Genomic DNA, 26,782 nt, shown 5'->3' with positions numbered 1-26,782 from the left:
GATGAGGGATATGTGAAATAATTGCCAGAACTTCTGAAAACTGAATAATTTGATGTTTTCACAATTTATTTCAATTTAGTAAAAGGTTCCATAGCCATGAGTTATTTCTTAGACATAATTAAGAACATTTCAAACAAGAAGAGGCCTCTTTTACCCCAAACAAGGCTGTTTTTGAGTAAAATCACCCCCTCACAATGGTTGACAGTGAATTTCAAAATTCAGCTGTGACCACAACCAACATTTACATGAAAAACATACAGAGTTTAGATGCTCATTTACACGGGGAATTCTTTACAATAATGTGTCAAAGGACATTTTTAGCTACTTGGTGTCCCTTAAGAAACCAAGAGTGGTGTAAAGAGGCCTCATGGTAAATGAGACTCAAGCCAACGACTGCAAAACCACAATTTGGCGAATATGCCTCAAGTTTCCGAGCCAAGAAATGGTGCGAAATAAAACTGATGTTTGTTTTCCCCACAGCAATTAGATTAAAAAAATATGTACAAGTCTCATACAGCAGCAAACAGTTTTCCTCACTTCTGCTTGTCTTGAGTTGCTAGAAGGGGATGGAGCTGCAGCTGAGAAGAATACTGACAGCCCTTCTCACCCCTCAGTCTGAGTGATTTTTTTCCCTGTAAAGTTCCTGTTCCTGAAGCCCAGAGGATTAAAACAGAATTTATCTTTTATTAAAAAAAGAAGAGGCACTAGTTCAGCTTTCCAGTAAGAGTCATTGGTAACCGTCCTTCCGCACAGAAGTGAGTCACTTTTCAGACGGCTCCGGAGGACTGCGAACACATCGGGATGCCACGTTCCTGTGTGCTGAGCCGGGGGGGCCTCCAATGGCCCACCGGGCTCCTTCCAGCCCCATCGTGTTTGTCTCATGCAGGAACAGTAAATTCCTAAGCACCAAGATACTTGGGACTGCTGGAAGATTAAACCCCAAAGGGCCGGTGCCAAAAGGCAAATAGGGAAAACCAGAAGTACAGTCTCTCCTTTTTCTTTTCTTTTTTTTTTTTTCAAGCAAAATATCGCTTTTTTGGCTACCAACCCACAACTGCTCCAGAATACTACTGCTCATCACACCTGACCTCCTCCAGGGAGCCCCAGCCATGATTTACACCCCAGTTTGTTCCCAGGCCTTCACCAGGACTCTGAGAGAAGGCCCTCCACGCGTAGGCCCCGCGCTCTGGGCTCATGAACCACTGCTCCGGGAACAATGTCCCGGGTGAGGACACGAGGCTTTGCTGTAACTGAGCTCCGTAGCCAAGCTGACGATGTTGAGGTTGGAGCAAAGGATTATCAGGAGCAGCCACAGAGAAACGGGGACTCACAGCTAGAGGCTGTAGCTGCTGGAGGTGTAAGAAGCTCTCTCTATGGGCAGAGCTTGAAAGAAGAGGCCAAAGTAGCCCAAGCAAGCTGCTGTAATCCATTTTAATATTATCAATAACAGACTCCAGGCCTCCCCTGGTCGCCTCAGTGCTGTTTCTTGCATCTTGCTAACAGCAATCTTTCCACTAATCAGCCCAGCCATTACCTAAGAATTTATTTCTTTACGCAGAACAAAGTTTTGCCCCTTTGCTGAGCAATAGGAAGGGAAGGGAAAAAAAAAAAAAAAAAAAAGACTTGGACTTGTTATGCTTTATTTTCCAGGAGCTGAGGCTGGGGGAAGGGGAAGAAGGAGGTCAGTTCGACTTTGAACACATCAGGTGTGCTGTGGAGCCCGTCATAGCGGTGCAAGGCAGAACGGAAAACAGTGCCCTGCACTTCTGAAAGTTGGCCGTGCCTGTTTTGCTGGGAGACTACAACCAGAGGTGACAGGACTCAGTTATGAAAGGGGAATTTAGGTCAACAATCAAAGCTGCAGTCAGGGGGCCCAAGAACAGGGAGCTAAAGGTTGGGGCTGTTTTTTTCTTTAGCATGCTTTAATCGTTCAGTATCAAAGCACAGAGGAACGCTTGAAAGAGCAAATATTCTACAGGAACCTATAGAAAGCTTTTATCTGTCCAGAGGAAAATAATTAAAACCGACAGATTTGGGTTAAGTATCCCCATGTTCCATGCAATTGGATAAGTCAGCGAAGATCCACTGGAGCAGTTCTTGAGTTCTGCACTGGATATTTTGTGGTATGATGTTAAACCCAATATAGTTTTACAAAGGGGAGAAATAATCTCTCCTTTCCTTTGCTGTGCTTCTCCCAGCCCCCAGCTTCCTTCCACAATAGTTAAATAATTCAAAGTCCAAAGTACTTAAGGCAACATCTCTGTCTATACCATTTCCAATGCAGCTAAGAGGCCTCCTGAGGTCACCCCCTGAGATGAGTTGTGTCTCAGGCAAACCACCTGAGACTTGCTCAGGTGGCAATATACTACTTAAGTGAGGAAGAAGGGGATGTTTGCTGCTGCTATCAATCTAGCTAAATTCAGACCAGATATTATCATTTACAAGCTACGCAATAGGATTCAGATCCAAGACGGAAGGATGGAGTTCTTTTCATTTTGACATGAAAGGCAAGAACTTCATCCTGTAGAAAGAGAGAGCCTAATACAGCTACGACTGTCTAATGTTGAGAATTTGGTACAAGGCTCTTTGCAATACCAAAACCTTTATATCATTGCCATTTAGCATTAAATTAAGCACATGTTCTGTACCATTTCTCTAACTCCCAGCCACTCGTACACTCAGCAAGACACCTTGAAGCCTGGAAGCAGAGAGGTGAGAAAGGCTAAAACAGCAAACATGAATTTGTAGTGGCTTGTTAGTTACAATCATTACACAAATCCTTCCCTTCTGATAAGAAAAACATGTAGGCTGCAACAGAGCAGCCACTGGCATGGACAATCATATTAGCGACACTTCACTGAGCCTATTGTGAGAATATACCCGCTAACAGTATATAAGAGCTTACTGCAAACAGATCTGGTAGGCTGGGGTTAGTGAGAAATTATTAGATTGTGAGGGATTTGAGGTGTAAGTGAACACACAAGACTGCCTAACCAGATGGCACAGAGCAGTGAGCTTCAGCCCTTGCAGAAGTGTAACAGGGTCATCCTTGGACCGGGTACTGCTTTTGCAAGGGCTTCTTTGTATACAGTATCAGCATAAACAAGTATTAGTGGGAAGGTTGGCTTCTTATCTAGATCTCCCTAAGCATTTCACAATAAAGCTGCAGAACCAGTGGAGACTGGTACTTGGTTAACAAACTGTGGCTGTTTATGATCCAATAACTACGTTTGGGTGGGCTTTCAGGTGGATAGAAAAAAGCACATCCTCCACAAGGGTCAAACTTCAGGCCCTGCTATAAAGTCTAGGAGCACAGGAACATTCCACAGAACAAGAGTAAGAATTTTCTAATATCTGCAGAACAATTTATTTCTCCTGCCTTGTTCTCAGAAACAACCGAATATTTTGGGCTGAAGCTTGGAAAACCAGTATGTGTCCATGTTATTAGAGATAAGCATAACACATGCACACATGGGGACAGTATTAAGATAGTACAGGCAGTCCTTGTTGGGATAGTACTTTAAGTGATCAACTCTGCAGCCACCAGTATATTCCTTTTGGGAATCACTGGTGTATGCCATAAACATGGAAGGCTTTTCATCGGGTTTGATTCAGACAAGAATCAGGTTGGTGGCTGCCAGTTTTAGACAATTTAGTGTGGTCCACTGATAATAAAGAAGTTTGGTGTTCATGAAAACCCAGATATCCTTCAAATATAGACAGGGAATGGAAAGCGCTCAGTAAATTTGTTGGTTTGGCTCAAAGTTACTTGAACACCTTTCAGCTTCAAAGCTTACCTATGCTCACTGGTCAGCAGACCCGGGTTACGAATTAACCATCCTATTGTAGCTCAGGCAGCATATTCACCTTTAGGGAAGTTCAGCTTTAACATCATTCCCACTTTAAAAGCAGATGTTGCAAAACATATGGATGGATACATATCAAGAGACATGAATGAAAATCATCCATCTTTCACAGGCACACACAAGTAACACTTGCAGAACTGGAGGCACACACAAACCTACAAAGAGGACAAAATACAACAGCACGCCGGCGGAAGGGAAGCTCTACACTCACAGAGGACCCAGCAACGTGCTCGGTCGCACATGCGTTACCTCTGCTTCCAGGTCTCCTCCTCCTCCCTGTACTTTAGCTATCAAAGCTCTACTGACAAATTTGCTTTTGTGCATGCTAACACAGAGTGGCTTTCCTCCCTTTTGTAAGAGTTAATGCTTGAGAGTAAACAGAGAATCCTCTATGGAAGGGACAGACACGTAACACCATAACTTCCAGGCAATCTAAATGATAAAGTGGTATTTCTGGGCTCCTTTTAGAAAACAGCAGAGAGAACGGATCATAAACTGGGTCAAGATAGGTCAGCATACCTCAGAGCAGATCAGATGGCCAGAGCATCCCAGGAGGAAACGTTCCCCTGGAAGGATTATTAGGGGCACATCTGTGCCATCAGATGACCGTGCACAATACCCATCAGCTCACTGGGAGTTCAATATGGCATTTCCTTTCACAATGTGCTTTGTGCCTGACAAGCACTGCAAGTCAATCAGCGGCAGCAGTGGCCAAGCCCGTAGCCGTGCTGGAAGACCTCCTGACGTGCTGTCCCACCGAATCCTCGTGACGGCCAGAAATGCAGAGTGACGAGAAGTGGAGGTCTAGAGTGAGATTGCTTGTGGTGCTGCTCAAAGTACACGGCCAGAGTGGAAGGGGGGACAACACCACAGCTTGTTTTGCTTTTTAGAATTCCCTTGTCACTGACCTTTACAGCAGCTTTAGGGCAGCACTGGAACCAGCTGAGCAGTTACTACTCCCAGCTGCAGAGAGAGGAGCTTTTGCACCATTGCACAATGCATGTGTGTTTGGGGGGAGGAGGTTAGGGCGAGAGAACAAAGAAGGAAATCTAGTGGCACCTAAATCAAACATTATGATGAATGAGGGAGTGGGAAGAGAACCTGGGGAGCGGGAACAACCTTACAACCTTTCCGGGATCAGACAGATGGCCAACATCCACATTATTACAAAAACAAAACAAAAACAAAAAATTCCATGAATGCAAACTAGGGCACCCTGCAAGGAGACTGTAAAAATCACATCATGATAGCTTAGTCTTGTTTTTGTAATTGAGGGGCATTTCCACATGAAACAGTTCTAGTTATTTAATTGGATTTTGAGAACATTCTTGGGCAGATACTTTGTGAGTGCAAAACTGACTAGTTCCAGTGCACTTACACTGATTTATACCATGCAAGATCTTGGCCTCTGTGAGAATTAAATCTCTTATTGCAAAAGTATCTCAGATCTTATCCAGACTCAAATATCTTATTGCATCTGGCTTTCCCATATGACTGCATCTTTCCTATACTTAATAGAAGCAACCGAGAAATATACCAACCTTAAAGGAAACGTTTCAGATGCAGTACACAGAACAGCATGCAGTAACAGCAGACAGAACAGAGCTCACTGTGCCTGTTTTCTGCTGTCGCTTTTAAAAGGGATCCGGGCCCTCTCTAATCATGACTATTTCATGCCTCAAATTCCCCGCTCCATACTTGCATACAAGTTCCAAACCCATACACAAACCACAGAGATATTTTTGCTTTCTAGGAAACATCCTGCTGAAAAAAACCTGCCTCTCTAACATGATATAACTACTATAGTATGCATTCCGGATAGGCTGTAGTCACCACATACTAACTTGAGTATATAATCTTAGAGCTCCATTTTTCTGCTCAGTTTGAATCCAATGCCATTTGTTTGCGCATGATTTTCCTCCTGGAAATACCTGAGCCTGTATTTCTGCAATACAAATATCAGTGATCACTTGATCTGTGAGCACAAATAAATAGACATCTGAAAGAAAAACCTCACACAAATACTAGCAGTGTCTTAGAAGTGTACAGAAACAAATTCACACCTATTAAACCGAAGGCTGAAGCTGAAAATTCAGCTCTTAATTCTTAAAGGACAAGATGGGACAGCGACAGGCAAACCTCCAAAAGGTCATAATTCTAGTTCACTTTCCATGAGCGTTGCCAAAGTCAAATGCTTCTCAAAAGTAATTGACCTTCTTGAGTCTGCAGAAATGGGAGAAAAATGTAAAAGAAACAAGCTACCTTGGAAGATTTTTGGCAATTCTTGTGTTTAGCTGAGCAGCAGAAAATATCATATGTCCAACCTTTCTTATGTTATTTCAGTCCCTTCCACTTTGGGTTAAATCTGGAACCAAAGAAATGAAGACTAACAAAAATGTATGTACATAGACTATGTTCTCTGCTCATGCGCGTATACATACATGTGCACGTGGGTTCGAGGGAGCAGGCTGGGGCAGTTTGGGCATTTAATTTTCAGGAAAGGTCTCCGGCTGTGGATGGCTTGTGTGAAATTAGTGTTCTGGAGCAGACTGTCATTAACGTAAGTCTGTGTCTGCAACTTCGCCAAAGTCACAGGAATAGGTAGCTTCAGCATATAGCCAACAAACCTTCTGAACAGGACTCAGCACTGCTGCTCTGCACCGAGACTGAGAGACAGACCACGCAGCAAGGAGATGACAAGCAAGTCACCCCAAGCTTATTCTCTGCTTTCTCATTCACTTCTTTGTTTTTAAGGGATGTTGTTGTGTTAGCTCCACAGCCCTGACATTGTCAGGAACTGTGCTCCAGCTTCTGTGCCCAGGAATCCCTACAAAGAGCTGGAAGTGTAATAGTGATTAGAAATGTAATTTAGAAATACTCTACCAGTTTCAAGGAGAACCCATGGATATACTGGAAAATTAAAGGATTTGAAGTCAACATGCTACTGTTTGCTTCAATTATTTAGAATCATGGAATATCCCAAGTCAGAAGTGACCCGCAAGGATCATTGAGTCCAACTCCTGGTTCCAGAAAGGACTACCTAAACATTTAGCCATGTCTGAGTTCATTGTCCAAGTGCTCCTTGAGCTCCGGCAGGCTCGGTGCTGTGACCATGTCCCTGGGGATCCTGTTCCAGGGCCCAACCACCCTCTCAGAACCTTTTCTTGATACCCAGTCTGAACCACTCCCGACACAGTTTCATGCCATTCCCATTTTTGGGGTATTAACTGAAAACCCCAGAGTGATATGACATTAGAAGCAGTCAGACAAAATATGGCTGAGGATGGAATTAACTCCTCTTTAAACAAGAACTTGCAATTTAGAAAAACACTGCTTTTATGATTTAAAAGAACCTGGTAACAATATTCCACCATCCTACTCAGAAAGGCTTTTCAATGCTGACTACTTTCATGGCTAAAAGAGGGCATCATCTCTCTGCTCTGAAGCTGCTTAGTCCCCATGTGCATTCATTGGATTTTTCATATCCTCTATTATTAGATTTCCAAACTCCAATCATCAGATTAATGTTTCCTAACCATATACTTAAAGATCACGATGATCAAGTCATCTCTTAATCTTCTTGAGTCAAATACTTTAAGACTTGTTACAAATCCTATAATTACTCTCAAGATTGTTTTTTCCTCTAAATCCTCTCTCATACAACATCCTTCTTAAGCTGTGGACACCAGAACTGGACAAACTACTCCAGCAGTAGCTTCCCCATTGTCAGCACCAGGATAACACAACCTCCCCGTCCTGTTCAATGCTTCCGTGTTTACAAAGCAAATGATGACTCTAAACCTTTGGCCGCAGCATCACATCGGCAGTTCACATTCAGATGCTTTATCTACTCCGACACAGAGCTACGCCTACCCATTTAGCTTCCAGGTGAAGGACCCTTCCCTAGCAGCCAGCCTTTCTGTACGACCTGCCTCCTTTCTATATGTATGACTTCACATTTGGCTTTACTCTGATGCATACTGTTTGCATGTTCTCAATTTATGAAAACACCCAAATGAGAGTCCTGTGTTGGTCATTGTTTACCACTCCCTGAACTCTGCAACATCTGCAAAATTTATCAGCCCTGATTTTATGTTTTCTTGCAGGTTGTTGACAGAAAATATTAACTAGTAAAGAGCCAAGATTGCATTGTGCTGAATAGGAGGGAATGGGGCCAGAGTCACACTGTTCAGGCAACAGCTTTGTTTTTCAGTAGGGGAAAACAAATACCTGTGATAATCACGAATACGAGCTTACACAAGTCAAGAGAAAAAGATTGGACAAATAGATAAGGATGAGATTGGCAAGATCTGCCTCTGTCTTTTTCTCTCTTCGGCATTCTACAACCTCAGTTCTCTCTTTCGAGCTGCACAAGGCTGCAGGGACCTGGCGTGACCCGGGCCAAGGGGACTACTGGGCTGAGCATTTCTTTCTTTCGGTACAGCGGCGTGACATTTGCCATTTACTGCATCGTACATGATCAAAGAGCTGCGCGGGTGTTATTACCTTTTCTTTACACACAGTGTCCCTCTGAGGACTGCTGAGAGCCATTATCCCACCTTCGCAGATGCAAAGGACAGGGCTGAAGGCACCTCAGAGCAGCTGCAGAGTAGACTAAAATCCCAGAGCAATCTGTGCACCTCCAAGCGCTCTGGCCCAGAATAAGAAGCCTGAATTAACAGAAGAGGGAGCCTACTTCTCTCAACACAGCAGTTTCACCACTGTCTAACCAAACACCCTTTCTTTCTCCCAAAGCATCTAATTTATTGCTAAAGGAAATTGCTGTTCTCTTCCCGAAACCACCAGCAAAAAAAAAAAAAAAAAAAGGAACCTTTTGCAACTGCCTTTGTTTTCCTCTCTGCCAGCAAGTCTCTGCCTCGCCTCTCCTTACAGAACATCTTGTTGCAATGCCCATAACATCCCCATAAAAACGTGTGCCTCGTCAAGCTTGCCCTGTCACCAGTGTTTGACAAGTGTCAGAGAAACCCCATAAAAGCCAGGCTGCAAGCTCATCAGCACAAAGGACACCATGTGTTGAACACATTGACAACTCTCAATAAACAACGTCTCTGCCGAACAGCTGGTTGGGCTGCTTGGGTTTGGAAGAATGTCGTCCACATTGCCTACTTACGTGCGTGCTCCTCAGTGATGCACTGAAGATCCTGTGCATGGGGAGCGGAAATACGTCACTTCCAGAAGATACCAAAGTATTTTATTTTTTTTAATGTATCCGAACAGAAGTTTAGATCCCGATTCAAGGTTTATGGCCCACTTCAGTACTACAGATGTGCAATAAAGTGGTGGCTTCTTGATACAGGCGCAAGAAACGTTCATCCCAAGGGAGGGGATATGAGAGGTGATGGTAGGAATAGCTACCCTAATCTTGTTTCCTTCTTCCCTCTCTCTCATGAGATACACAGATCCATTTTCATTTAGTGCTTTCTTAAGTACCAGAGCACAGAAACAGCTAGAGGGCATGCTCACCAAAACAGTTTGGCCATCACAGCAGGACAGACACCACATGGCTGGGGCAGAAGGGCCCCTGCTTCTCTGCCTCTGCCTTCAGCACTTGAGACAGAGGAAAGTTCGGTCCAGGGCTCACCTTCCTACTGCTGGGACATGTCTCCTCCACAAGTGGAAGGGCTCCTGGCCCACCTTTGCTGCCAAATCCCAACCCTGCAGACACCAGGCCAGAGAAGAAACACAGATCCCTGTGCAGATCATTTGGCCTCTGAGATGCAGCTGCTGTTGCTTCTCTCTCTGGCTTGTTCCATGGAGCCTGCAGGTGTTTGGATACGGCCATTTCCCAGTAAAACTGGTGGTATGCTGATGTTTAAAATAAAATAAAATAAACCCCTAGTATTACGGCGTATAGCTGAAGACCACCCCAGATTTAGCATTGCCTCTGGTGAGACACAGAATGTAAACAGTCTGTTTGATTAAACCATCCCAAGCAAGAGGACTTTGGGGAATTCCAACCTTTCCCAGCTCAAAGAAGAGCAGAAGATACGCTGGTACTCTGCTCTTCATTAATTCAGAGCTCTTCAAAGGGCAAGAACGAAGCACTCAACTTTCCTCCTAGGACAAACTGTTGATAGTTATCCTGGAATTCTTGGAGGAAGCTCACCAGTATAAATCAGGTCCATTTTCCCCCCTTCTCTTTTTAATCTGTTCACAGGCAAAGAGATTGTGCAACAACTGATAAACTCTGCCCATGCTGCGATGCAAAATGCTCGTTTCTGATTGTCTCCCCCCTGCATTAGGGTGGGAGGTGGAGAGACCACACTGGAACAGTCTTACAGATAAGGCTATTAATTACATGCCAGAAAATATTTGTACAATAAGAGAAACTGCTCTTCCAACAAAAAGCAACAGATAAGACTACTTAAAACCGTCACATTTTAAGGTAAAGAGATTCTGCCAGCACCGGAGACCTTTTGTAATACATCTAAACCTTTGAGGCTCTTAGAACTAAAAGTGGGACCACAACTTTCACATCTAGAATACCTGGGAAAGCTCGCTCATCCCCACTTCCCAAAGGCACTCACTCCTTTTAGAGGAGGAGAGGGGGAAGAGGGGGAACCTGGGGCAGGAGCACTGCGCTGATAGTACACCTCTGTGCGAGCGAAGAACCACAACCCTACCAGTGCAGTCTCCCTCACTCCCACAGCTTTTCTTTATCTCCTCATTTTCCCATGCATCTCGAATAGCCAGAGAGGCTTTTCAGAGGAGGATTCCAGTGTCTCCTGGAGTGAACCAACCCCCTAATTCCCTTACCTCCCATCTGAGACCACCAAGGTTCAATCCGAAAAGCACAAGCCAGGAGAAGTCACAAGAAAATGATCTTTTGCTTGGGTTCCCCCTGTGCTGGGGGAGTTTAGGGGGCCTCTGGACCAAGCGAAAGCATTTTGTGTTTTCCAGCTGGCAGCACCATTACCATGCCTGTCTGTCCTTGCTGCAGAGCTCACGGTGAGTGCACAGCCCCGTGTTAGCTACTTCCTCGGCCCCTGCTCACCCCTACCTCCTTATACCGGTGGCCCAGTGAGAGAGATGTGTGACACCAGATATATCAGCTGTGTGCTCAGACTACAGAGCAGGATAATTGTCCTTTGGGCTATTTTAGTCCTTTTACAGCCTTTACACAACTCCCGAGCAACCAACGGTATTGCCAGGAGCCAGAATCTAGATTTCAGTCGGGAGAAAGGTAGAAGAGAAGAGAGAATCGGTGGATTTATCAACGAGAAATCCTACAAGTTCATTCAAGCTCATCCCCCTGCTTGGGGTTCCCAAAAACTGCCCAGGCTGTTCATTATTTTGAAGCAGACTGACATTAGAATTTGACTCCCTCTTTTCTCCCGTTTTCCACGACGGAGGAAAAAGAAGAGAAAGACACCCAGTCAGACAGACGGGCTGACGTCTCATCAAAGCAATTCCTACAAGCAGATGTAGAGTAGGAAACATCCAGCAACCCTGCCGGCTCCAACCCACAGCCTGGACCTGAGTGCCTGGTTGATTTTCATTAACTAACTTTTCTTCCTGTGAACTTCCTCTGAGGGTGTTTGTTTATAAACAGAGAAGGGGATATTATTGCTGGAGATGGGACAGTAATGGGAAGGGGTGAAGGAGTTTACAGCCACAAGACTGGAGAGCAGAGTTTAGAAGTGTTTGTTGCTGGAAACACAAAGGGCTCACTGTAAAAGCGGTATATTGCCTAATCTTACAGCCTGGAGGGAATATGATAGGTATATGCAGAAAATGCTCCAAAAAGTAAAAACTACCCCACGTTGTACAAATATGTCCCACTGCATCACCACGACCATTACACACCCAAACTAAACCATCCACGGCAGCGACGGTGGTTGGAGGCTGCTCTCCACGACATCCGTTTCTCTCTCAGCTGGTTCCTTTTCCCCGTGGCATGCTCCCTGTCTCGGCCGCAGGTCCTACACATTCACCCGGCTGGAGCAGCCCCCTGACTTCCTCGCCAGAGGAGTAACTTTAGGTTTACACTGGTGCGCTCAACAGTACAATCTGGCTTGGACTCCTTACCCTTCCCTCTGCCAAGTACATGTTTCAAAACTGTGTGCGTAATGCATTTAGTTAACATTTGCTTTTTCTCCCAGTACTCCTTTTCTCCCTGAACATCTCCATTCATGAGCTACAGCACAGGAGGCTTCCAATTCTTGTCTAGCTCATGCCGAAAATGATTCCCATTAAATTATCACTGGTGAAAGGTGCTATTTTGACCTCGGAGAGGCTGCTCTGTTTATCCATGTCCTGGTTTCAGTTAGGACAGAGTTAATTTTCCTCCTAGTAGCTGGCAGGGTGCTATGTTTTGGATTAGGATGAGAAGAGCGCTGATAACATGCTGATGTTTTAATTGTTGTAGAGCAGTGCTTACACCAAGCCAAGGACTTTTCAGCCTCTCTCTGTCCTGCTAGCGAGCAGGCTAGGGATGCAGCAGAAGCTGGGAGGGGACAGACCCAGGACAGCTGACCCAAACTGGCCAAAGGGGTATTCCATACCATCTGACGTCATGCTGAACAATATATAGGGGTGGCTAGCCGGGGTGGAGGGGTGGCCGGCTGCTCGGGGATAGGCTGGGCATCGGTCAACGGGTGGTGAGCAATTGCATTGTGCATCACTTATTTCGTACACATTATTACTATTAGTACTATTATTATTATTATTATTGTTGTTATTCTTTTCCCTGTCTTAATAAACTGTCTTTATCTCAACTCACAGGCTTCACTTTCCCGTTTCTCTCCCCCATCCCGGAGAGGGAGGGGGGAGGGTGAGCGAACGGCTGTGTGGTGTTTGACTGCCAGCCGGGCTAAACCACAACAATCCACAAGACAGATGCAATATAAGACAGTAGTAATGCAAGCTCCAGATCTCAACCTTAGCACCTCAGTCTTTACAAGCACAGATACTGCTGAATTCAGAGCAAAACACCATTCCCGTGGATCATACAATGCACAGCTTCTCTGCTGGAGCTTCCAGCAGAACTCCTGGTTGTCCAGCCGTGCACTAGATGATGCACCCCCAAAACAGCCTGCAGTTACTGGGCACTAACGTGCAAAGCCCCTTTCTGCAACCACTCATCTCATCCATATTCAACTTTGGGGAAAATCAGTTGGTTTTGCCCTTAATTAATATCCTTGGCTATATAGGGCCAGGTTTTCAGCAGTTCTGAGGAAATGCTTAGCAGCTACAACTTACATGTTTTACAAGCAGTTTCAGCAAGCCATCATATTAATCAACGTGAAGATGTTATCAAAAATAGCACAGTATTCCAACTCAAACTGAAGTACCCTCAGCTGAGGGGCTCTGGTGATACTTGCTCTCCTCTCCCACTTTTGGCTGCATACACGGTTACCTTTGAGAAATGCAGTAACTCACACTGACTCACGCATCGCCAGCAGGTCTGGATCAGAGAGCTTAATTCAAGACCATCTCATTTTCTGCCATGTCCAAAGAGCTCCTGTCACAAATGCCAGCTGGTCTCCCTTCCTCACCCACCCTCATGTTGGCAGTGCTTTCAACGGTCTGACGCCTGGTGAAGGACTTCATCACCACCACCATCAGCTCAGCACGATAATAACCCACCAAACCATCAAAAGCTACAACGGCCTACAGAAATTAAAGAGTGTCCACTTCACATGGAGGACAAGCCAGGCTGAGGAATAACCACCATCACCACTAAAAATGGGCTTAACAAAGAGCCAAGTCTGCTGGGATCCGTTTCTAGCTCCATCTCAGACACATCAGAGCATCCTGCTGTACCTCAGTTTCCCTGGTTTTAAGGACAATTCCCTCTCACGCCTGAGAAATGTATCACCACCATCAGCAGGATGTTTTGAGGCAGTTACCAGGACTACAAAACTGCAATCATACTGCAATGATAAAGGAAAACAACAGCGCTAGAACACATTAGGACAGGAGAAAAATAACCTACATTCAAAACTAAGCAACACTGGTAACAGCAAAGGCCTGTCCTTTCCATTTCTTTCTCTCGCTGTCTTAAATAAAACAAACAAAACAGTGATAAAATCTTTCCTCAGTCCAGTGGATGATCTTTGCGAATGTGCTTCCAACACTAACAGCATAGAACAGGCAAGGAAGGAGAGGCAGGAGAAGAGGAGCCTGCAGCTGATGCTCGGTGTCAGGAACAGGCCTGCTCTTCTTTCTCCCAGTTCCATGACGACAGAAGACTCCGGGGAATCAGATGAGGGAGGGGAAGATGGGTCAGAGGAGAGAAATCCATATGGGAAAATGATTTAAAGCAAGTAAAGAGACAATAAATTACATAAGGAGATGGAGGAAAAACACAGCAGAGGGGATGACAGAGAAGAGATAAAAGGGCCCTGAGTATCACTCAAAAGGAAGACTCAAGGAAAGCCTACCAAACCCCAGGAGTTAATCAGCAAAAAACAGAGTGGTTTTCTTCTCTAACACAGCAATTCTTTTGCTTTCTTGAGCTGGTATCATATCTCTCAGATGCTGCTTCACCTGGCCAATTCCAGATACTTCTCAGTTTCACTTCATCCTCACTCCCTCTTTGTGAGAACAACTGCTCGCTCCTTGTTTGTGCACCGCTAGGATGGATATTAAACAGAACAATATCAATAATTCCCAGAAAACATGCATGAGCATATGCCTGACTCAGCACACAAACACACAGCTTGCTTACCCTCCATTCCCACAGCATTTCCAACACTGGTTGGCTGCAGCCACCAACCTGGGAGCCACCCTTGGTCTGCAGGGAGGGGACAGCACCCTTGGATGGTGAAAGAAAAGGAGAACTACGGAGAGCGTGGGGTTATCCACAGCATGCGCTTGCTAGGGAGGATGAAAACAGCAATTGTGCAGAGCAGGAAAAAGGGAAAGACGGGGGAATCAAGGACACCAGATAGTAGAGAATGAGCCGAGACTATGATGGTGATAAGAGAGGGTGGAGGGATTGGACAGGAAAGTTACACACTTACATCACCCAGCAAAACAGAAAACCGGACAGCATGTTTTCAATAAGTGCTCGTTTTAACAATGAAAAAAAAAGGAGAAAGGTTGAAAGAGACAGAGGCCAAAGTGGGATTTGGAGTATAGCAAAAACAACTAAAATAAACATGTCCCCTTCCCCTGGCCAATTTCTCTGACGTTAAGGCTTTGCAATTTTTCTTCTCTTGTATCCAAAGCAAGAAAGGACAGCAAAATAAAGGATGTTAATGCAAGGACCATGGAAGGGTCTGGGACACAGAGGAGGGATGCAAAAGACGCTCTGAAATCAGCGCCTAAGCCAGAGTCAGCCAAGGTCAATGGTATTTTTCATGATCTTGAATAGGTTTAGGATCAAATCCATGCATAATCTAACAACGTGAATCCATCCCCATTCTCACCAAGCGATAATCTTGAGTTGTGTTTATGTTTGTTCACATTTTTAACTATGACACATACTGCACCTACACTTGGTGCCGCCAACTTTATGAACATTGAACATTCTCAACTAAGCAAATTGTTCAGATTGCTATGAACAAGGATAGCAGGAAGAAAAAATCTGGGATAAGATGTTCACTCTTAGTCTCTTTTTAACTCCTTTTTACTTGCCTTCCAGAGTTCTGCTCTGCTCGTGTTCAGAGCAAGAGCGCTTTGACTTTATGGATGGCTGTGGGGAGAGCAAACTTTATAAAAGGCACTAACATCAAATCAAAGCAGTTTACAAGATCTGCCACTTGTGTCAGAATATGTAGGGAAATAAACAAGATGTTTTTCCTTGATCATTGGAGTTTAAATGCTCTATTGATCTGGGAAAAAATCAAAGGTGCTTTGGAAATTGTGTGTGTATGTGCATGCACGCTCACACCAGAGAAAACGAAGAGAAGGTTAGGGACAAGCAGAAATTAGCAGAAGACCAACCAAGCATTTCTTCTGCACAGAAAGCTCAATTAAAACTAAGAATCACACCCAGGTGCCAGCTACAATAAGGTAGAGAAATGCTCATAAAGCAACATAAGGTCAGAAGACAGGTACACCTTAATTTTTAGAAGTATCACTTTTGGACAAGAAAAAAAAAAAGGACAGCACACTCATTGTTCTATGCCTAGAACACACGAACCAAATTCTCAGAACCAAGGAAATAGAAGAGTCCAGTACACTTTCCATATATGAAATAGAAGAATTAATATATAATGAAAGATTAATATATAATACATAATGGTTAAATGAAGGAAAAGATGACATTAGACTAGCTGATACAGTTGAGAGAAAAGTGTAGAGGTTTTTGATCAAACAAGACTTTTCTGATCAACTTTCAGAATAATCTGAAAGAAGCAAAAATGCAATAATGTGAATGTGTTCATTCTTCCTACAATGGGATGGAGGAACTTCCACACAGATGAAGATCAGAGAAGGGTGGGAAATGTTTGATAAAATATTTTTCTCAGGAAAACGGGAAATTAATCAAAACAGAGTATCTGTGGGAAAGGATCAGTTTTGGAAAATATTCAAACTTAAAATTTCAATAGAAGTTTTGTAATTGTCAAAACACCTGATTCTTTTTTAACCTTCCGAAAATAAGAAAGCTGATATCTTTTACCAGAAAATGTTTTCCTTTCTCATAGTTAACACTTTTCTAAATCTGTGCTTTGGATTTCTAGGTACTTAAGATGTTGTCAATCTGTCCTTCTCTCTTCCTGTCTTACATTATAGTGGTGAATCTGGGTCTTAGCTAAAGATCTTTGGTTTATAGTAGAGTGCTGGGAAATTTTCTGCGGCCTGTGCTATATCAGAACCTACAAAGTGGATATTCTGTGAATGTTTGGACTAATTATCTACTGTTATATCCCCGACACTGCAGGGGACTAAATTTGGCAACCCAGGTGGTCCCTTCTCTGCTTGTGCTCCTATAATTTCTTTCAGAGAAAAGAAAAGAGGAGCTGAAAAAAACAACAGCTAAAATTGGAAGCAAAACTATTATACGGGAACATTTCAGCTGACCCCAGCCATGGAAGGGTTTATTTTTGTTTTTTCAATGTGTCTTTTTGAAAAAAGCCACTATAATTTGGCTCTCAATTCTGGCTCAGGCTGGCCTGAGCAATGGAAATCCAAGGTGAAAGTGCTCAGTTAATCCCCCGGTCCTGAGAGCACCTAACACCCACTGGTCCTGCAGTATTTTTATGCTGAAGCTGCTCAGCCTGGCACCCCTCTTGTGACAAACCTGAGGAGCTCGGCACCTCCGTGCAGGCTGAGCCAGAGCGGACTCCAGAAGGCATTTCTCCACCAGGGCTTTCTGCTCCACACAGCCAGTGTGCCCTGACATGCAGAACTGGGGTCGGCCCCAGAGGCCGGGGAGGTGCCCGCCAGCATTTTGACTCTTCGCTGGTTGAGGCACCCAGCTGGGGATCACCCTCAGTAGAGGCTAGTGAACACACGAGGCTCGTGGGAACAGCACCAGCAGACTCCTGCACCCGCTTTGGAAGCGGAGACCTGTCCTGATCTTTGTGAGAAAGGTGAGAGACACCTACCTTCATGAAAGGATTCAGGGTGAGGGACCCCAAGCAGCCAGCATTGCCCCTTCCAGCTGCTCCAGCGCTCAGTGAGACCTTGGGGATTTGGGATTTAAGCACATCCCTCACTATGCCACGTGTGGCTGGGGCGGATGGTGGGCTCCTCTGCATCCCTTGGTGTGTCGGTGGTTTTGGGATCTCCTTGGCCACCTGCAGCGTTCCCCCAGCGCCACATGACGAGGTGACACAAGGACCTGGAGAGCAGCTTCAACCAGAGGCGATAACTTCTGGGCATTTGGGTCCGTCTTTCTGCGATTCTTCAGTGTGCGAAGGCTCTCTGAAGGCTTCCTCTCACCCTCGCTGCCGAGGCCCTCCCTCTGCTCTGCTCTTCTCCAGACGTCTTCCCCGAATCCCTGAGGAGAGCCCCACTCCCGCAGTCCCTCCAAACACCAACCCCTCGGCCAGCTTTCTGCCTCTTGCAAGCTCTTCTAACTGGAACAGGCTGGCTTGAAATAAATAAGGCCAAAATGAAGCTTGGGGAGGCGAGCTTAGCCCGGGACACAGTTCCATGCCTACAAGAGGCAGCCATACATCATTTAGGAATCTAAATTTACAATCCCTCACACATAAAGAGGCAAACTTCCCTCATTTTTTTTCCCTTTAATTACCATTTTATTGAATGGAGCAGCCCACGAGTAAGTGCTTTAAGAAAATAAAACATGTTTGTCAGACTGTTCTGACTCTGGTGTGCAGACGGTTGAATGAGACCAGTTGAAATTGGAAGTCTTACGGAAAGAAAAATCCTTTTTCCAGTTCCCGTTTCTGACTCTTGTCCCAGCTTCTGCAGGCTGGAGGAAATGAGCTGCTCAAACGCAAATATTTAGCAAATGACAAGCTACGCTGTATTTTTTCAGTGGCCTATTAGTCACGGCTTACCCGGATCCGTAGGCATGAAGTGGCTTGTCGTCTGAACCCGGCTGCCGGGAAGCTGGAGGCACAGGGTACCTGTATCCCTGGGGACTGGGGACCGGGAGCTTGTCACCCACCACAGCGGCCGTGCAGATGTGTGAGGCCCGGCCCTGCAGCCCAGCCATCGCTGAGCTCCAGCCCCTGGCCTATGCTACTTAAACCGCAGGCCTTGAGTTTGGCTCATTCCGTAGTCCTTCATCTCAGGACTTCATTACAGATCAAAACAAGCGAATCCATAGAAGGAGGCAACAGGCTGTTGAAGATGAGAAATGCTGCATTTTCTACCTACCTATTATTTTGACGCCAGTGAAACTGTGTGTAAACTGTATGAAGAGCCCCTCGAGGTCCCAACGCACCTGCTACGGGCATCGGCCCTGGGGACAGGCCCTGGCTCCCTGCTTCCACCTGAGGTGTATTAATGCAGCACCAGACTGCAAAACTCCAGAAGTGAACCAAATGAAACCAAAACCCAAACGTATATTCTTAAACCCTGTGGAGGGAACGGACTTCTGCAGTGTCAATTACATATCTGTATAATTGCCCAATTATTGGCCCCCTACACAGATGTTTCTCAGTCTCTCACAAGCAAGAGCTGCGGCTTTAAGTGAGCTCCACTGTGCTGATTTTGGCGTTTCTTTCCCTTTGGATTCTGCTGCAGTTTTATGTTCACCAAGGACTGAAGTTGGGAAAACATAGGCACTCCCTTACATACGAAGCTTTATTAAGTTGGGATCATGCTCCCTGTTGGCAGGCAGAGGAATAGAGAGACAGAGGAGAATGAAACCGGGAAGGGAAAAAAAAACAAAACAAAACAAAACACAAATAACTTTCACTCTTCAGAGCAGGCACGCCTTCTTACTCCAGCTCCCGCTGCCGATCATTCATCCCGCTCCTCTCAGCTCCCAGCCAGTAAAGAGTCAACATCTCCTTCTTATGAAAACATGAGCTCTCCTGCTCCTGAGCCATACACCAGAAAACACACTGACAGGGACTCTGGAGGATCCTGTTTCTCAGGATGGGGTTGCATTTCCACAGTAGAACCGAAATATCTTTGATTACAACAGAAGCAAGGTCAACGGTGCTTTGAAGTGTCTTATTTTTGCATGGCACGCGTATTATCTAACTTGATTACAGTCCGGACCTTAACTCCTTCGTTCACAAGTAGGGATGCATTCAAAGGCTCGTTGGGGGAAAGCGCGCAACCTCGCTTGATTAATAGCATGTGCACACGCGTGTATTTATAAGAGGGATGTACTGTGCTGTGTGGTAGGTACGCACATCCAAGGAGTGTTTGTCCAAGAACTATGTGGCCCGGGGAGGGACCCAAGTACGCACGAGCTGAGAGCTGCCGCCGCTGGAGCTGCACCGCAGGAGCCGCACAAACGAAGCCCAGCCCAGCTCCGAAAATGCTGCTGAGCTTTTGCGTAACACAGATCAATGGGTCAGACTTCTCGTTTCCCAACAGCTTTCCCTGACAAATGCCAGAACAGATATCAGTGAAGTCAAACAGGGCAGCAATAACATCACTGCCAACCAGCGTGAAAATTGGCAGAGCCTGGCACCGAGGACTGCCTATCATCAGAGACAGGGCATGGCCCGGCGCAATGACGAACCCACTTAACAGCACTGTAAAATTAGCCATTTATGAAAACAAATTGAATACTGCAGCAGAGGGTGACGTAAGGAGAGTTGGCTCCAGACAGAAACAGAAACTCCTGTAGCCTGGATTAGCAGAAGAGCTCCTTTCTATCAGGGCTCAGGCGCAGGAGCTGATAACAACTCGGGTCCTACATGAGATTTTTAACAGACGGGCAGGCTTCCCCCACAGGCACGCATGGGGCTCCTACACAACTCGCAGTGACTACTTGCACGCCAGGTGGGATCGAAGAGCAGCAGGCAGCAGAGGCAGAGGGTGGGGGGCAGAAGGCAGATGAGGGTACAAGAAGGGCTCTGGCAATGAGTTGTCCTCCAGTCGGTCCTGCCCTCCCTGCCAGATCTACAGTCCCACCACTTCCCACTTTGCAGAAGTTGGGGAGAAACTCACTCCTGGCAACGTCAGCACACGGATCCGCTCCCTGCCTGCCCGCAGCACCCAGAAGGGCTCTGGGTGTCGGTGGGGTCCTACAGATGCGGCGTCAACAGCAGAACAGGGCTCCTGCGTCTGTCACATCCCAAAACAGTGAAAATGAGAAAGCCAAGCGTTTTGGCAGCCAGAACCCTTGATTTCCTCATTGAGGGAAGCGTAATCTCTCCCTAAGCTTGCTGCAGGTCTGGGAGGCTGTGGTGTGCGGAGGATACTCCGAGTGAGTTCCTCTTGGACCTCCTCCAGGTGTTTACACACAGAGCCAAACCTGGCTCCTCTTCAAGAGTGTGTGCGAGGGGGGAAGGGGGAGTTTAAAAATAAAATAAAAATCACAAAGTCCTCCCAAGCTGAGCTGCAAGCTCAACAGTGCTAAACTGGGGCATTTATTTTCATTTTTCACAGTGGAATGTTATTTCCATGCTTAAAATGGGTCAAGTGTTTTACACAGGCAACAAACCAACCTCCCCCTTCCAATTAAAGTATTTTACTACAAATGATCTTTGTGTGTGTTTGTCCAGGTCCCCTATTGTATGAATTACAGATACTTGCACCTAAGACGGACACGGGGTCCTAGGTGCTGGATTAAACACAAACACACGGACCGCATTGTGCCACCGGTGAGATCTGTGCAAACCCCAATTCTGCCTGCCCTAAGTTGAAAGGGAAGCACTTTGAGCCCTGGGGTTTAAGTTAAGATTGGGAAACAGAAGAGTGGAGCATGAGAAAGCCAGGAGAAATAATGCAAGTAATAAACTATTTCTCCTATGAAATTGCTCGCCTGTCTGTCCTACTACAAGCAAAGGGGAGCAGCCCTTGCCTGGCACCTCCTGCCCACCCCGCAGCCACACACGCTGCGTCCCCCACCCCACCAGCAAGCCGAGCAGCTGGGACTGGGGAAAGTTAAGGAACCGCGCTGCCGACTTCATCTCCCTTTCTGTTTTCCCCAGGACAAAGCAACTTTGCCGAGAGGCGACAGTCGCGCGGGTTGGGGACGGGGCAGAGGAGACGGAGGAGATCGCAGGGGGATGGTGGCAGGGCAGCGAGCGGGGCTGGTGGCCACGGTACCCGCGGCACAAGCATCCGCCGCCTTCTCGTAGGAAGTGACTCCGGTTAAAGGGAAAGGGGAAATCCTCCCTGTCTCTTTAAGGCATCCTAGGACATGGAAACTTCGTACTTTCAGGGAATCTCCTTGCCAAAAGAACTGTAAAACATGTCTTCCTCCCCACCCCACCCCTGCCCGCTCCTCTTTCTGACTTGTTTTCCTTTTTTTTTTTTTTTTTTTTTTAAGGGCATTTCCATTTTCTATGACTTCCTTCAGAGCAAAGATGGATGTGGCGACATTTATAAGGGTTTGTAACCCTCCGAAAAGTATCCAATTTCACGACAACTTCGCTGCACTTTATCACTAAAGCGGGGAGAGGGAGGGAGGCAGCAGGAGGGAGGGGGAGAGGGAGCGACCGAACGGGAAAAGGACCCAAATTCATGATGGGCTCATAAAATTTAAATAAGAAAAGTGCAATATCCCTCATTATTGTTCAGCTCAGACAGCTTAGACTGGTAGCTGCTTTTAGTACTAAATGGTTTTATAGGGCTATTTGACCTTACAATCATTTGTGTTACACTTGCCGTTTCTAAGGGGAGACAAAAATACTCGACATCCTCTAGCTGCAGCGCTAGTCCCAGCCCTAGCTGAGTGTCGAGGGGTTGGGAACTTTATAAACTCATTTGATTCATTTGAGGTTTCACAATAGCCAAAAGTTCCTTTATAGCTTTTTGGAAACCACATGCTAACATAGCATCTAAAAAGGTAACAGTGAAAGTACGCTAAAGAGCTAATAAAACTAAGGAAATCGTAGAGGGACCTTCCACATGCATTTCTTTGCAGCCACACACCAGACATACATTTCTTTTCATACATGCATACAAGCTACTTTTAAAAGCTCTACTTACAGTTTTCTGACCTGCAAATGAGTTAAAAACCCACCGTAAGAGCTCTCTCCCCTGTCTGCATCTCAATCCAGACAGACAGAAATACAGAAACTACCCAGGATACTGCCATTTCCCTATGCAAAAGTTTACATAACTTTTTCTGCGAGCATATACTTTCAGCCAGTTTGCCGAGCTCCACTATTCCCCTGAATATATATATAATAAACACAGCCGTGCATGTTTACACATGCACTCCCGTACGCACGTATGTTGCAAGGCACACGCACATTTAAATGCACACACATACACTACACACACGCACGCCTACAGCTGGCTGCTCTGCCGGCTCCCGGAACGTAAAAGGGATGCTGCAGCCCCAGGCACGACGAACTACCTACCTGCAATGACAGCCGGAGATCTCTGTCCTCCTTCAGCTTTCAGCCACACTTGCAAAGTGAAGGCATCTCGGGGCAGCTCAATATCTGCCTTCAGCCGCAGCTGATCACCTTGTCCACTGAAATAGAGCGCCCTGCTCGGGGTAAGGGACTCCTCTTCGTCCTTTACCTCCCGCTGTTGCCTCCTGCGGGGGACATGCCCAGGCTCCAGCCCAGCAGTGGAGCGCCTTCCTCGGGCTAACCTGGTGGCACAGGTGCCCGGGGCAGTGTAGAGGAGCTGGCGGCTGTGCCTGGTGTCCCTTCTTGCCCTGCGGGAGCGCTCGTCCATCCCACATTCGGGTCCACTGGCTAGGGCTGTACAGAGAAGCGCAAGAGGCAGCAGCAAACTCCAGAGCTGCATTTCCAATCTTCCCCCCCCCTTCTCCCCTGCAAATCCTCCCGATCTGCCAGCTTTGGGCTCCTCCTTGCCTTGACTTTCTTCTCTTGTTCACCCTTCTTGGTATTTGCTCTTTTTATAACCCTTCTCAGTTGCTTTTTCTTTTCTTTTTTTCTTTTTCTTTCTTTCTTTTTCCTGCTTATAGATTTTTTTTTCCTTAAAACAAATAAAAATAAAATAAATCAAAACTCCTTCTTGGTTGAAATGTATTTCTCTGTTCTTCCTCCTCTATCTGTCTTCTCCTCTATTCCTCCACAGCTGGAATTCCTCTCTCTCTTCTTTTCTCTGCTGGATTTTCTTCCCTTTATTTTTTTCTTCTTAAAAAAAACACACACACACTCACACACACACAAACAAAACAAAAAAAACAAAACAACCCCCCCAGCTTTCTCCAAGACTCAGACCCACTGATTTCCCTCCCCCCAAAAGATGCTCTAATCTATTTATTTTTTTGGCCTCCTTTATAACATAAGCCACAACCCCCTCCTTCCCCCCAACCTCCCCCCTCCCTTCTTCTCCACAAAATGAAAGAAAAGAGAAAAAGCCCCTCAGAAGATGAGTAAACAAGAATATGCTAATCTACTCTAGGGTGCTCCACCTTCCCAATTGAATGATTCCCATTAAAACTGCAGGGATCATGACTAATCAATCAGCTTGAAGGAGCAGATAGCTCCAGAGGTTCAAACACTTTTGCTGTTTTCTTTTTTCCCCCTTCTTCTCTCCTCTTCCTCTTTCCCCCTATCACTTTCCCCTCTCTTATTTATTTTTTTTAAGAAGACAATCAGGATGAATGGATCAATGTGATAAAAATCCTGCACCCCCCTTTTTGCAATCTCCCCAGCTTTCTTTCTCAGTCCAGTCCAAAACACACATTCCTATTTTTTTTTTTCTTGGCAAAAGAGAAAGCTATTTCTCCTCTCAGACTCCCCGTTGCACTTTGCTGGTAAACCTTATGCTCCTCTGCAGCACATAAAGAGTCTTGAAACTTGAGTCTCAGATATTTTTTTAATTGCTTTCTTTCTTTCTTTCTTTTTCACTCTCTCTCTCTTTCCTAATTCTTTCTTTTCCTCTTATTATTTTCTTAAAGTTATGCAATCAGCCAGGCTCCCCCTTTTGTGGTCCCCCTCAGTGCAGTTGTGTGCAGCTAATCCAAATGTTGCATCAAAAGGTCCCCATCGAATCATCAAGAGCTAAAAGGAGAGAAGCTTTTTGAAGAGCATTTGCCTTCCAGAAGCTGTAGCAACAGAGCAGGATTTGGCTTTTGAGTGCTCCCAAAGACTCCTGTTTTTTTTTGAAATAATAAAAAAAAATATTAATTTTATTGGTGGATTGAGTCAAAAAATCCTCTCTCAATATTGCTAATTTTTCAGTCTAAAGAATTCAGCTCCCCTGGTTTCCTTGGTTTAGTTGTAGCCACAGGTAAGATTCTGGCTGCTTGCTGGTTTGTAGATCTCTGTTTCTGAGCTGGGACGTTTCTTTTTTTTCTCCTTTTTTTTTTTTTTTTAAATATTTTTTTTCACTCTTGAAAGATCTCAAAAGCTCCCCCTGATGGCAACAAAAAGGATTTTTCTAAGTACTTAATAAGTGGAAATGACTTAGCAGTAGCACAGCCTGAATCTACTGGCCACAATTCCATTCAGAAGAAGTGCAGCAGAACCGAGCGAAGTTGCAGTCTCAAACCCAGGAATTCACGTCACCCTCTTCCTCCACCTCAAACCTGACGATGGCCACACCACCTTACCTTCCTGCAGGCTTCGAACAGAACTCGCTCAAGAGTTTTCCTGGGACTGTAACCTTACTGCTTTTGGAGATTACCCTGTTAGGATGAGCTTGTTATGGCTACTTACACTTCAAATATACATGATACAATTAATGAAAGCAAATAGTGAAATGAGAAAGAATTGTTGCATACTCGCAAGGCTTCTGGGAGAGGGCTTTTCAGCTCCTTACTAATTTGCAAACACTCAGGAATGTACAATTGGCATCTGATTTTCAGAGATGTTGCACATATCCACAAAGCCCCACAGAAGTCAACAAGAAGCACAGCTGATCAGCCCCACAGACCTTCCCTCCACAACAGCTCAACTTGCAATAAAGATACACAACACTGGCAACATCTGCAAAGTTTGGAATACAAGACCTCAAAGCAATTAAGCCTCTCAACAATCAAGAGGAAATTGTTAGGTAGCAAACAAACTACACCACGGCATAAACTCCCATAAATGTCCTGAAGATCTCAGAGGGATGCAAAAAAGCCACTTACACATGCATGCCTGCTCAGCAGAAACAGTTTAAGGTCAGAGTCTGTGTATTCCACTTTGCTATTATAATTTAACACGTAGAGGATACTGCAAATCAAACGAAAAATCACAAAGTCGAAGTGAACGGGCTCAACTTCAAATAAGAGCTAAACCAGGAAGAGTCTTGATGCCCAGGACACTGCTTGCTCCAGCTGAAAACTCCCCCGACATCGATGGGAACTCTGCCCATGCCTGGAAGAGCAGGCTCTCTAGCTTAAATAACACAGCTTCCAGTTTTTCCAGTAGAAAAAGTTAATTCTGCAAAATCCAGATTTTCTTAGGGGCATTATGATTTGGCTGCAATCATCAAAGAAAACAATTGAAACATTTCAATTCGATGGCACTGCAGCATTTCATTTTGAACATATTTGACCTTATACTCTTAAAATAGCAATGGCAAAAGCAAGTGCTTCACTGTTACCAAAACACAACACGTCAATGCCATGGGTTATAATTCCATTAACAAACTCAAGAGTATTCCAGCTACAGAGGAAAGGACCAAATCTTGACTTTCAGTATTTACAGTAGACAGAAGAAAGTATGAAAAGATGAGATTTACCTCTCGAGCACAAATTACACGTTCAATCAGTTTCACTTCCAATACTTTGCAAAAGCATAAAGGAAATGTGGTGCCTAAATTCTTGAGTCCTGCACGATAAAGAACAGAGAGTGGAAGAGTGATGTGATTTTCGGAATAGGGAGTAAATCTGGGATTCCTTAAGTCCATGGGTCAGATCTAACTTCCCTGACAACAGATGAAATTCTACCCTGCACAGATGGACATTTATTTTCTGCTTAAGCCAGTACTTAAGTGATGTACGGGCCTTCTGGCAGGGGGGTTTCTGCCCAAGGAGAATAATCCTCCTGTTGAACTCGAGTGGAGTATTCTCCTAAGTAAAGGGAGCAGGATATTGTCCTGCATATAGATATTTTCACTAGAAAAGAAAAAAAAAGCACCAAACCCTAGATACATGTATAGAGACAAGAATTAAAATAGATTTATGATATTATGCCAAAAAAATAGCATTGAGCTACATGCTGCATGCAGTCATTATAAGTAGAAATACTCAGCAGGAATCTTAGCTGAAGCTGCCAATAACTCCCAGGTTCAAGACTAGAGCTGAGTGAATAAATCATAACAAATAATGGTTTTGTCAAATTTTGACTTTTTTTTCCCTATTTGCAAGCAGCCTGCAAAACCTCTCAAATATGTTTGAAATTATATGCCCATTTCTCCCTCAAATTTAGTCTTTCTCCAAGGCCAATTAGCACACGATTTGCTGTAATGTACACATTTTCACA

General features: G+C 45.1%; 1 protein-coding gene across 3 annotated transcripts in view; it reads right to left on the bottom strand.

Annotated features, from left to right (window-relative positions):
- The window catches only part of PAPPA (pappalysin 1), a 235,384-nt gene that overhangs the window by 161,005 nt on the left and 47,597 nt on the right, over positions 1–26,782 (bottom strand). The window contains exon 1 of one of the 3 annotated variants that reach the window (XM_040531638.1): positions 22,748–23,336. The exons of 1 other annotated variant lie outside the window; for it this stretch is intronic. In XM_040531638.1, the coding sequence (XP_040387572.1) occupies positions 22,748–23,144 (397 nt within the window). In that variant the 5' untranslated portion in view covers positions 23,145–23,336. Of the gene's footprint in view, positions 1–14,559; positions 14,754–22,747; positions 23,337–26,782 lie in introns of those variants that run through there. One more of the 3 variants, XM_040531639.1, reaches the window with a different exon arrangement.

This window comes from Cygnus olor, chromosome 19 (genome assembly GCF_009769625.2).
Source record: "Cygnus olor isolate bCygOlo1 chromosome 19, bCygOlo1.pri.v2, whole genome shotgun sequence".
NCBI lineage: Eukaryota > Metazoa > Chordata > Aves > Anseriformes > Anatidae > Cygnus > Cygnus olor.
This window is presented reverse-complemented; position numbering and strand designations above follow the sequence as displayed.